Below are 12246 nucleotides of genomic sequence, written 5' to 3'. Positions count from 1 at the left end.
ATCCCAACTGAGGCAGAGAATTATCTGCAACTCCAGCACACTCATCTGGGAGTCGCTTAGAAATGAGCCCATGTCTTCGTGCCAGTCGTCCAGTCACTTCTAGAAACTTGCTCCCAACTATTTTTGTTTGGCAATCAAATCCAGGTCTTGGTGTATCCTCCTCCCATTTTGATTCCATGATTCCTGCAACGTGCAATTCTTCCCTTCTCCTCCTCTGCTTAGTGCCTAACCATACAACACGATTTTTCCTAGGGCCCTACTCCAAATACTTGACATCTACCTTGTGATAAACTAGAACTCTTTTTCAGAACCGGAGTCCTATCCTTAACCATAGGTCTATGCTTTCCAATTACTTCTTGTGCTCTTTCCCATGGACAATGTCTTGGTCCCCCCTTCAGTCTGGTGCTGGAGTGCGATCTATATATCCATTCGCCTAGCTTCTATCAGTTGCCTTTCCTTCCTTACCATTATATATCATTTGCCCACTGAGATCCTGGGAACTTGTGGTAATGGTTGCTATCTGTTCGCCACAGATTTATACTCTTTTTCCTCCATAGTGTAACACTATTGCTGAGAAGTGACTGGCTATCTAGAAACTACATTTGCTGCCCGACCATCTTGGATTGAGGTGGGAACATGGGACTAAATTTTGTGTAATATAGGTGGGAGGGATGTATGCTATCTCCAAACTGGCCCATAAAACCCTGCATAGAGCCAACTGGAAGGCACCCTCCAGAGAAAATTGGTTATGTTAAAGTGGTACAGTCTCCATCAACCTGGGTTCTTGACTGACTTTTTAAAGTGCAAACAACCCCTCCTTTTATGTGAGTGAAAAACTAGTCTCTAGTCTGGGATATTAAGCCACTGTGATTTCGGGGTTTGTCTGACACAGGATTACTTAAACAATACAATACTTCTTCCAAAAAACATGGAGGCCAATATTTTTTGTTTGCTGAGCTTATGCTTTTTTTTTTTTTTTAGAAGGAGTGGGCTGGAAGGAGAGGGAGAGAGAGGATCTTAAGCAGGCTCCACACCCAGCACAGACCCCTGAGATCATGACCTGAGCCAAACTGAAGAGTTGGACATTTAACTGACTGAGCCACGCAGGTACCCTGAGTTTATGACCTTTCGAACAAACACTGCCCCACTGAGCTAGCAGCTCTTTTGGTGTCTGACACTGTGACCAGGCCAGGGTTGCAACCTCTGCCTCGACAGAAAGGACCAATGCAAGGCAAGTTCTATCTCTCTTCCCCTCTGGGTCAGCTTCACAATGCCACCACCAACTGGCAACATGGCTTATGCCCATTTGTCACACTATGGCATACAGAAAGATACTTAAAAGCCAAACTGTTGGGGCACCTAGGTGGCTCAGTAGGTGAAGCAACCGACTCTTGATCTCAGCGAGGGTCTTGATCTCAGGGTTCTGAGGCTCAAGCCGCACATTGGGCTCCACACTGGGCATGGACCCTACTTTAAAAAAATTTTAAAAATTAATAAAAAAAAAAAAAGAAATAAAAACGAAACTGTTTGGTGGGAACAAACATAAGGAAGCCAAATACCTCCACGGCCACAAGTCTTTGAACATTCTGTCCAAGCTGTCCACCCCGAGAGCTGACAGTTGACCACGCATTCCACCAGGCAGTGAATGCTCATTCTCTGGGGCTTCTCCAAGTTACGCTGCAGATGGAAATAAAAAACAATTTTACTGAAGAAATCCTATCACTGTCAAATCAAATCACTATCCTTTCATGGGAAAGACTTTATTCTATGATAATAATCTTTCTATATCTCTGTATGGAAAAATATCTTTTCTTATATAAATTGATGGCAGTCCTAGACATGGTTGTCCTAACTTCACAGGACAGAAGTTTGTTGGCCCAAATTTCTTTCTTTCTTTCTTTTTTTTTTTTTTTAATCCTTAACTGTAGAATAGACCTGCAGTTAGGGTACTGGGAAAGCAGGCAGCTATGTGACACAGAAATCTATCCTCGCTTAGCAAGCACTAAAGCAGGAGGATGCCTCAGTGTTAAATTCAGGCACCTTGTACTTCTGGATGGGCCAACAGTACAAAGAGAGCTCAAAATTAACAGCTAGCCAGACTAAAAATAAATAAATAAGAATAAAAACAGAATCAACAACCTAACTATGGTCATTAAAAACACCTCTTAGGTTGAAAACATAACCATACTCCAAATCTTGAGAAAAATTGGTGATATGGTTTATTTTCCTCTTGTCCTCTCTTAAACCAGCTTGGAGGCAAAAATATATAGATTTTCCTAATGGCCAAACTAGAAGAGATCTTTGTGAAAGAAAATAAATCGTCTAAGAAACACAGAAAGAACAATGAAAAATCCCGCTACAGAAATCACAGACTGTGTGCTTATTTAGGAAAACTCTGCCATTCAACACATGTTAAACGTTAGCAATGTCCACACCAAGCTAAAATGAATGAAGAGAGCATGATTATATGCTGCCTAGGCAATAGAGAAATCACACATAGGATCTTCAATCCATCTGAGATACATGGATACTCTAGATAGGTTAATAATTTGGGACTTCCTTAAACTAAAATTCTTTAAATATTTGTTGAACATATAGTATTTGGAAAGCAGAGAAACGGATTCTTCTACTACTGAATAGTTGATATCTTATTTTGTATCAAAAGAAAAGATTACATACACCAAATGTAAGATTTGGAGTTGCTGTACATTGGTGATTTACTTTTGCTGAAGCAGACAACTTTTGGAGAGACAGATTAAATGAAATGTTACAGTAAAGTACTGACACTTGGTGGACAGAACCCTGCCCTGTCTTAGCCAGTTCTCGAATTTCACCAAATGGGATGTCCAATTTCAGATGGCCGGGTCTCAGGGTTATTGTCTATGGCTGTCCTGTCGGGTTTATAATACTTAATAGAAGAACGCTTAAGTCAGGATAGGTGAGAAAAGTTTGGATTTGCTTTTAATTCCACTTGTGGACTCCACCTATGTCAGGAGAAATGGGACCAATTTTCATTTTGCCAATTTGTTTAGGAAGCTTCTGAAGCCTGAGTTAATTGACTCTGTACTTTTCGATTTATTCCAAAGCCTGCGTTGGTGATTCTTCTAGTGTGACAGCACGTGGTCATCCTTATTTCTACTGTCCCCACAGAGATTTTCACTCAGATGTTAGGCAGGAAATGCTACTTCTTTGGAACAGGTTTGACTACAGTTCGTGTCCAAGCTCTACCTAGTTTATCACAGGAAAGAAAGGAACAAGAACATTACAGAAATTCAGAACTCACTAATTGGAACTTGGCAGGGAGGCGTTGTAACTTAGGTTGAGAAGAAAAATGCAACTGTGCTATTTATCTAGCAAGCATCTGCTAAGCAAATGAGCAGCATACTCTAATAGCAAATGTCAGTGTTCGTCTTATATGCAAGGCGCAGAGTTCATATATGCAAATGAGCAGTTGGCCTAATAGAGTCCTATCTAAATATTAAAGTCACCTGATATGAATAGTTTGTTAGCAAGCAAGTACATCTATATAAGTTCTTGAAAGTAATAAAAATAATTTTTTAATGAATCCATTTCCTCAGTGCAAGAGGACCTTTCCCAGTCATTTTGACTAAGTTCAAACTAATGAGGTATAACTGCCCCCATACCAGTTACTGCTTACTCTAACTGAACCTAAGCTTCAAGAAGCTTCCAGAAGGAATCAAGAGTCTGTCATTTATATCAAGCATCAAGGTTGCAGCCTAATATTACAAAACGCAAAGCCTCGGGTGTGAGATACAAACAGAGACAAATTACCTGCTCACACTGGTCCACACCAACTGGCTTGCCGTCACTGCGTACACAGCTCAGAAGGCGGGTCCTGACGCCTCGTCCGCAGGTGGCGTTTTCACTCAGCTGGCACGTGCTCCACTCTACAGGTATAGGGTCACCACACTGAGTTTCAGAGTTACGGTCACGTGAGCAAAATACAACAAACCTTTGATTATTTGCATTGGTGAGGAAGGACTGTGTGTGTGTGTGTGTGTGTGTGTGTGTGTGTGTGTGTGTGTCCCTAAATCCCTAAAATCATTTCCAGGTAGCTTCAAAAAGCACCCTGCAATTCTTTCATTGCAAAACAAATAAGCAAACAAATAAAAGTGTGTTACCTTCCTAAGTCTGCTTTCTAAAAGTAAAAAACCGAACGGTTTGTGAGAGACCATGTCACTGTTGACTGAAGATGAAGGGAAAGAAACGAACCAGGATGGTAAAAGAAAACTAGTTTAGAATTCTCTGTTTGTGGGGGATAACTGAGAGAAAAGGAACCCAGAAACAATGATACTGTTTGATGTAACTTGAAAATATTTTCAAGGAATAAATCCAGTCATCTAAACCATTTCATATGTTTAGTACAGTGGAGCTAAGACAGGTGCCTCAGAAAGGAAAGAGAGTTACCTCAGAACTATATGATTATTACAGAAAATCTTTTTTTTTCCCCCAAATTATTCTCTCATGAGGGAAGGTTTTATAGATTTGGATAGTTGAATTACAAACTAGACAACTGGGAGTTTGAGCGAATTATCCCATAATTAATCTGATTCTTTTTTTTTTTTTTTTAAAGAGAGAGGGGGAAAGAAAGAGCGAGCACAAGCAGGGGAGGCGCAGGCAGAGAGAGAAGCAGGCTCCCTATTGAGTAGGGAGCCTGACACAGGACTTGATCCCAGGACCCTGGGATCATGACCTGAGCCAAAGACAGACGTTAACTGACTGACATCCCAAATTATCTGATTCTTAAAAACAAACAAAAAAACCCTCTTACTTTTGGTGTAGTTAGAAAGAATGCTCTTTGATGATAAACACAGAGAACCTCTTTAAAGACATTTTCAATGTTTGATAAGTGATCTATGACTTTAACAGGAATATTAAGCCCATGCATAGTAAAATCAGTATTTTATTTTTTTAATTTTATTTTATTATAAAGAGAGGGAGAGAGCATGCACCCTGGCGCAAGTGCTTGTGTGCAAATGGGGGAGGGGCAAAGGGAGAAGGAGAGAAGCTGTTTCCCTGCTGAGTCCAGAGCCCCAGGCAGGGCTCAATCTCATGACCCTGAGATCCCGACCTGAGTCGAAATAAGAGTGGGTCGCTTAACTGACTGAGCCACTCAGGCGCCCCATAAAATCAGTATTTTAAAGACATGCTCTTCCAGTATAGCAAATTGTACTGTATTTCTGAAAAATTACTATAAAAAATCAAGGATCTGAAGCAGCTTTAACTAAAGAAAAAGGGCAAATACGCAAAGCATCTTTCACCAATAAAGACAGTCAAATTGCCCCCTAGAATTCAGTATACAGTTTTCTATGTGAGAAGTCTCCGTGGTGCCCATGTGACCTCAGTGGGGGAACTGGTTTCAGAAGAGGCTAGTGCTTTGCCTCTGCACACATGCGGTGGTTTGGTTGTCAGTGCTGACTTCAGTGCTGAGACTTCACATGGTTCCACATTAGGTGGCATTTTGTATATGTGCTTCTGCAGGTAATGACAGGTAGCAAGTCAACGTAACTAAACAGTCTGTGGTCTTAGGCACTGTGGTGCCCAGAACAATCCTGAGCAGTGGCTGAATAATGAGGTGGATGGGACTCCCAGTGCCTCTAAAATATCCCAGTCCACTCAGGTCTACCATTTACCCTCCTTGAGACCCACAGGGCAAAGTGCATCACAAGCTTGAATTTCTTGAAATAATAAAGGCCATGAAAGAGTTAAATTCTATGAAGGTATGACTTCATTCCTCCCTAAATGGTAAATTATCCCCTGCTGCTTATTTTTCTTGTTTTGGTTTATCATGGCTTAATTCAGCTCTATTCTGAAACTTTGCCAAGGCTTTCTAAGCATCTTGGAATTCAGAGATTCCAGGTGGCCTTGCTGAATCTACATGCCAACAGTGGGCATTTCTTTCTTTTGTGAAGGGACACTGGAAATGTCAAATCCTCAGCTCTTTCATGCAATACACTCTCACATTCTACCATCAGACCTTAATCCCAAGAATGAAAACACACACACACACACACACACACACACACACACACACACACACACACCCATTTTCCCATTAGTCCATGTTCAGGAGAAATGGCATGGCTGTGGATTTGAACTGTACCTGTTAGATTGTACTGGAATTGGAAGCAATTTTCATTGAGGAGGCAAGGCCGCACCTGTGAATCTTCAGCACATGTCCTTGAATTCAGTGAGGGTCTTAGCAGATGGCGGGTTCTTCTCTGCATTGAGTGGGGATCACATGACTGTGAAAATCAAAGAGCAGGCAGAGTTAGAATGGACCCAGAGTTAGTTGGCAAATTATATATGATTATCTGTGTACATGTGGGCACATGTATAACAGCTACAGGGAAGAGACAACTGAGGTGTTAAACATAATATTTACAAACTAAAACCATTTTGTGATTCACTATAAATTGTTTTTTGTTTTACCCACCGGACAGCTCTTTCTTTTTCTATGTTATGGTGAGGGCTGCTTTTCTATCTTCCACATAGAATTAGGCACATAGAAACTATTTTCATCAATTAAACACATTCTATGCTCTCGAATAGCCTGCCACATAGCAAGAGATAAATAAATGCATTTTGAATGTTTAAATGAATGAAAAAAGGAACACAATGTCCCTGTGCCCTCAGATAGTCTAGCCCACTAGAAATAACCCTACAGAACATTTTAATGAGAAAATCACTTTTAAAACCCCCGAACAGGTATATAAAGCAAATTATAAAATCAATATTGCCAATATACCAGAACTTTCCTCTTATTTGGGAGACCCTCTGATCCACAGGGGATGAGCCACTGCACTTCATACTGCCCTTTCAACAAAACGAAGGTATAAATGTGAACTTCAAAGACTTCCTGCAAATATCATTTTGCTCATGGGTCCTCTTACAGTCTCAACTCACATAATACCTTTGAGCCAGGTAAACCTGTCTGCCACATTTCATCCAGCTGCCCTACCCATGGTGAACCTTCAAGCTCCCCCTACTGGAATACTCTTTCAACGGCCCTAAATCCTACCCTTCCCCCTTCAGAACTCTAATCAAGACTTTGTTGACACTCTTTCTTTCAATAAAGATACATTTTTCTCTTACTTCCTGAGCAACTCTCCACCCATGCTCAGGAATTCCTGTATAGGATTTGTCTCTGAACATATATACACACCCATATACTTATACGCTACAGCTGCCCTTCTAATATGGCCATTCTCTCTTTATTACCCTGGCTCCTTCCATTCTTTATAAAGTCTTTGATGGCATGATACATCATAGTCTCTACTTCCCATGTCAATCTCTAAAAAATTTGGTATGCATTTTACATAGTAATTGTTCAATAAATACCATTAAGTATGGTCACAACAACACAATTCCAGACCCCAAATCTAAAGAGGCACATAGATACTTAAACCACAGGAAAAGTAAAAGTCTCTGAATTAAGGTCGCCAAAATCATCATTTCTATATTGGGATGTTTAATTTATTTTTATTCCTTTTAGTTCAGATATTGTAGCAATAACACACCTGTACACTGAATCTTGGCAGTTAATCAAAATGCTAATGTTGGATTGCACTGAAATATGCAGAAAAATGCCGCTAAATTTTCTTCTGATTTTAAATGTTTGGAGCCACTGAAACACATTTTTATCCATGTGACTTTACATTTGGATAATCTGTCAATATTAGTAAACTAATTTTACATTTTAATTGTAACAAATTGTCTCTAGACAATAAAGAACCAACGAAACTAGGTAATTATACTTAATTATCTGCAAATGAATCCCATGCTAAATGCTTTCCAATAATTTATTACTAGTTCACCAATTAATTTGATTGTTCTCATAAGAAGGAATAAGAACTTAAATGATTTGCCAATGAAAGAAAAATGAATGCATCTAGGTAGATATCTCTGATTAGCGTTCTACTGATTTTCTACCTTATAAAAAAATCAATTGATGTTGGAACCAAATGAATAAGGGTTAGAATTTATGTACTTGCTTAGTCTACGCCATCAAATAAAGCAAAAAAGAAAATAACACATGCACACGTCAAATTATGTCACTTTGAACAATTTACTTATATAGTCTATGTCTTAGCTCCTCATCTAAACCTGAGTGAGGTAATGTATGTAATTTGATGAGATTTGGGAATTTCCTCTGTTAGACCTCATTGTCTATCAGTCTCTAACTCTGCTGGATGTGGGTTTAGAATATTCAGTTGAGGGCACCTGGGTGGTTCAGTCAGTTAAGCGTCTGTCTTTGGCTCAGGTCATGATCCCAGGGTCCTGGGATCAAGTCCTGTGTCGGGCTGCCTGCTCAGCAGAGAGTCTGCTTCTTCCTCTCCCTGTACCCCTCCACCCTGCTTGTGCTCTCTTTCTCTTTCAAATAAAATAAATAAATAAAAATATTTTAAAAATATTCAGTTGATCATAATCCATCATTCATAATCATGTAGACCTTAGTAATTATGACAGACTATGGACTCTGAGAAACAAACTGAGGGCTTCCGAGGGGAGGGGGGTGGGGGATTGGGATAGGCTGGTGATGGGTAATAAGAAGGGCACGTATTGCATGGTGCACTGGGTGTTATACGCAACTAACGAATCATCGAACTTTACATTAAAAAAAATTAAAAATTAAAAAAAAATTAAAAATTGAAAACCAACATTGCAGCTAACTCTTCTACTAATTCTCTATCCATAGAAACAGACACATATACTATTGTGTGGGTGACTGGAGTCCACAAACACAATCCAACATAATCTTAGGAAATATTTTTATGTTCTACTTTAAAAAAAAATTGCCCTAGCAACTGCTAACAAGTAATAGGTAGGTTAGTGTTTTCTCCTTATTTCCTTCTATTGGCTGTTTATAGGAAGTTCATAAAATAATGAATTGGTCACAAGGAAGATGGGAGTGGGGCTAAATAAAAAAGAATGGTAAAGGAGGCTTATGTCTGGATGATTTCTTTATTGGATCAAGACTCCTCAAATACAAACCTGGATCTCCTCTCCTCTAGAGTATTTATATAAAGACATATTGTCAATTTCCTAAATGAAGTGAGAAATTGATGTGTGGATAACTAACCCAAAGTCAACTTTGGACCAGTTTTATTGTAAAGATCAAGGTTATATAGCTAAAGTTTATTTGCTAGGGAAAAAGATGACCAATAGGAACCGGTTAGTCTTTGGTAAATAAGCCCCCTTTATGAGACTGGATTTTCTAACTTATTACCTTTGAAAACCAGCACTTATCTTAAAGTTCAATCCTTCCTTATGACATTGTGCTTTCATACCTTTTGTTCTCTCTAGCAATAGGGCCTTTACCCTAGGACCTAACCTGAGTATTTGTATTCAGTTGTCAAAATTAAATCAGATATCCCATCTGAGAACGTCCAATGACTCCCTTGCACCCATAAAAATGGGATATTATCATTTATTTCATATTTCCCATTGCACTCATACATTGCATGTATCAATGTGTGTGTATTCTTTCCCCTGGGCTATTTGAAGAGAGTCCATGTCTTAATTTTCTTGGACACTGAGAGGCTTGTTCCATGTCTAGCATAAAGAATGTAAATAATAAATACTTGTGCAGGATAATGTGGTTCTTCCTAGGCAATAAGATGATATTTGTAAGCAACCATTAGTAGACAAATGGTCAACCCTGGACTATGATCATATTGCCTAAATGTAAGGATTTTCCATACATCTGTATATCTGATAAAAAGAGAATGTAATCTTTTTTCTAATTCTCATACATTTTCTATAAATTCTAGATGACAATTCTCAAAATAATAGCATCTATCATTAACTTAATAAAACATATCAATAAATGAGTTTTGATTTACCCAGATAAAGGATGACAGTTAATTTAGATATTTTAAAGAAATGCAAATAAGAATGTATAATTTGATATTTTTCTAACACTTAACTATTAACAGACACAATTTAATAAAACCTCACATAAACCCAGGTACTTGTGAACTTCAATCACTCAGCATACTTCTTGTCTGGAGATGAGCACGATTCCAAGGTCTGGCCTTGTCAACTCCCACCAGATACAGAAAACGAACACTTTTGTTCTGTTACAGAATTTATCTGATCATTCTGAAATTGTCTCTCCTTCATTTCACTGATTAGTCCTACTGAGAGAAGCTGTTATTTTTCTCCATATCTCTCATGACACAAATATGGATATATAATGCTATTAACTTGAGTTTTCTTCTTCGGAAAAATGGTGTAAAAAGATCTGCAAAATACCATTTCAATGTTTTGTAAGGAAATTTTTAATAAAATTAAATCCTGATTCTCTTTTTCCACATCCTTGCCCACACTCGTTTGTGTTTTTGACTTTAGCTGCTCTGACAGGTGTGAATTAATATTGTGTTGTGGTTTTGCTTTGCATGTCCCTGATGATTAGTCATCTTGAGCATCTTTTTATGTGTCTGTTGGCCATTTTTATGTCTTCTTTGGAAAAATATCTGTTTATGTCTTGTGTCCTTTTTTAAATTATATTATTTGGGGTTTTTTTTGTGTTCAGTTGTCTTTATAGATTTGAATATTAACCCCTATCAAATATATCATTTGTAAATATCTTCTCCCATTCAGTAGGTTCTCTTTTTATTGATGGTTTTAGTAAAGTGCAAAAGCTTTTTATTGCAGTGTAGTCCCAGAAGTTTACTTTTGCTTTGTTTCTGTGATGAACACAGAATAATGTGCAGAGTTGCTGAATCAGTATCTTGTACACTTGAAACTGACATAACACTCTATGTTAATTATATTGGAATTAAAATAAATATAAAAAAATGAAACCTTGATTCCCAAAGGTTGACAAGGGATGAACAGACTGCTATAGGAGAAAAATCTGGACCTGAAGAATTGTTACTCATGCCTCTTACGCTTAAAAATATACTCAAGAATTTGGAGAAGATGGTTACAGAAGTGAAAAAAAATTCTTTGGATAACACAGTGCAATAGGAAAAGCAACGACAGAAATAATATGGATAATATGCTTAGTAAAATTAAGTGATGAGTTATCTCCATAAACGAACTATGAACAGGGGGACCAATGACTGAATTTGCAGCCCCTGTGTGACATCTGTATCCAATAGGAGAAAACAGAAAGTAAAAAGGAGGCATCTGACATACCCAAGAACACAAAAATGGAAAATTAAACCTGAGCGTAGGAGGATTTTGTATACTGTAAGAGTAGGTGACCATAAGGGGGTCCATGAGAGGTGTTGGGTGTGGATGTAGTATGAGTCCAATGAACTCTTAACATTAACAAGCCAAGAGTCCTTTCTAGGTCAGTTTCCTGTACTGAAGAGAAATGGGTGGGAAGAGTTTCCAAATTGAGCAAAACAGAAATTAGCAATGAAGGAAAAGGAAGGCCCAGTAAAGGAAGGGGGAAGGAAACAGGATCCAGTAAATCTCACAAAGTAAGCTGCTCAAGTTCTCAACACTAAAAACCAAAACAAAAGAGGGAAAGAATGAACAAGCCCTGGACCATGAAAATGAAATTAGGAAAAAACAATCCTCAACTACACCTCCTCCTAAAAGTTCACAAAATTTGATTTCACACACACACAAAAGGGCACCTGCGTGGCTCAGTTGGTTAGGCAACCCACTCTTGATTTCAGCTGGGTCATGATCTTGGGGTGAAGTAATTGAGCCCCACCTTGAGCTCTGTTCTGGGAGTGGAGCCTGCTTAAGATTCTCCCTCTCCCTCTGCCCCTCCTCCTGTCTCTCTCTCCGTTTCTCTCTCTCTCTCTCTCTCTCTAAAAAAAAAAAAAAAAAAAAAAAAAAAGCAAAGAAAATATCAAATTCAAATCCCAAACAACCATATCATGAAAAAGATAATAAAGGTCAAAATAGGACCCCCCGAGATAAAAAAAGTATAGTAGAAAGACATGCATGAAAAACAGATGAAAACCACTATTTCAAAGTGAACAAGTCAGAATTTAGAAAATGGCACAAGATATGAAAGAACTTCATAAATAATTAGAAAAACACAGACTTTTAGTGATAGAACTCAGTAAACAGAAATAAAAGAAACATTTTCAGATATGATAAAACTAGGAAAAATACAAGAATAAAAAATACAAATTATTCTTGTTCAAGAAAAACAAAAAATAGAAAAAATGAAATTAAAAAAACATTAACAAGAGATAAAAGTGAGAAAAACAAATAGAAAAGTAAGTCAAAGCGATACCACATGCATATAAGATT

The 12246-nt window shown here is 38.2% G+C and overlaps 1 protein-coding gene across 2 annotated transcripts in view; it reads right to left on the bottom strand.

Moving 5' to 3' along the window:
* THSD7B (thrombospondin type 1 domain containing 7B) overlaps positions 1–12246 on the bottom strand; it is an 818519-nt gene that overhangs the window by 35123 nt on the left and 771150 nt on the right. For both annotated transcript variants that reach the window (XM_087858825.1, XM_045782780.2), the window contains exons 18-20: positions 6125–6266; positions 3793–3908; positions 1560–1677 (exon numbers count right to left, since the gene is read on the bottom strand). In XM_087858825.1, coding sequence (XP_087714951.1) covers positions 1560–1677; positions 3793–3908; positions 6125–6266 — 376 coding nt within the window. The remainder of the gene's footprint in view (positions 1–1559; positions 1678–3792; positions 3909–6124; positions 6267–12246) is intronic.

The sequence above is a fragment of the Ursus americanus genome, chromosome 1 (assembly GCF_024610735.1).
Source record: "Ursus americanus isolate L20-20 chromosome 1, mUrsAme1.1.p, whole genome shotgun sequence".
Taxonomy (NCBI): Eukaryota; Metazoa; Chordata; class Mammalia; order Carnivora; family Ursidae; genus Ursus; species Ursus americanus.
The sequence above is the reverse complement of the archived record's forward strand: the minus strand, read 5'-3'. Positions and strand labels throughout refer to the sequence as shown.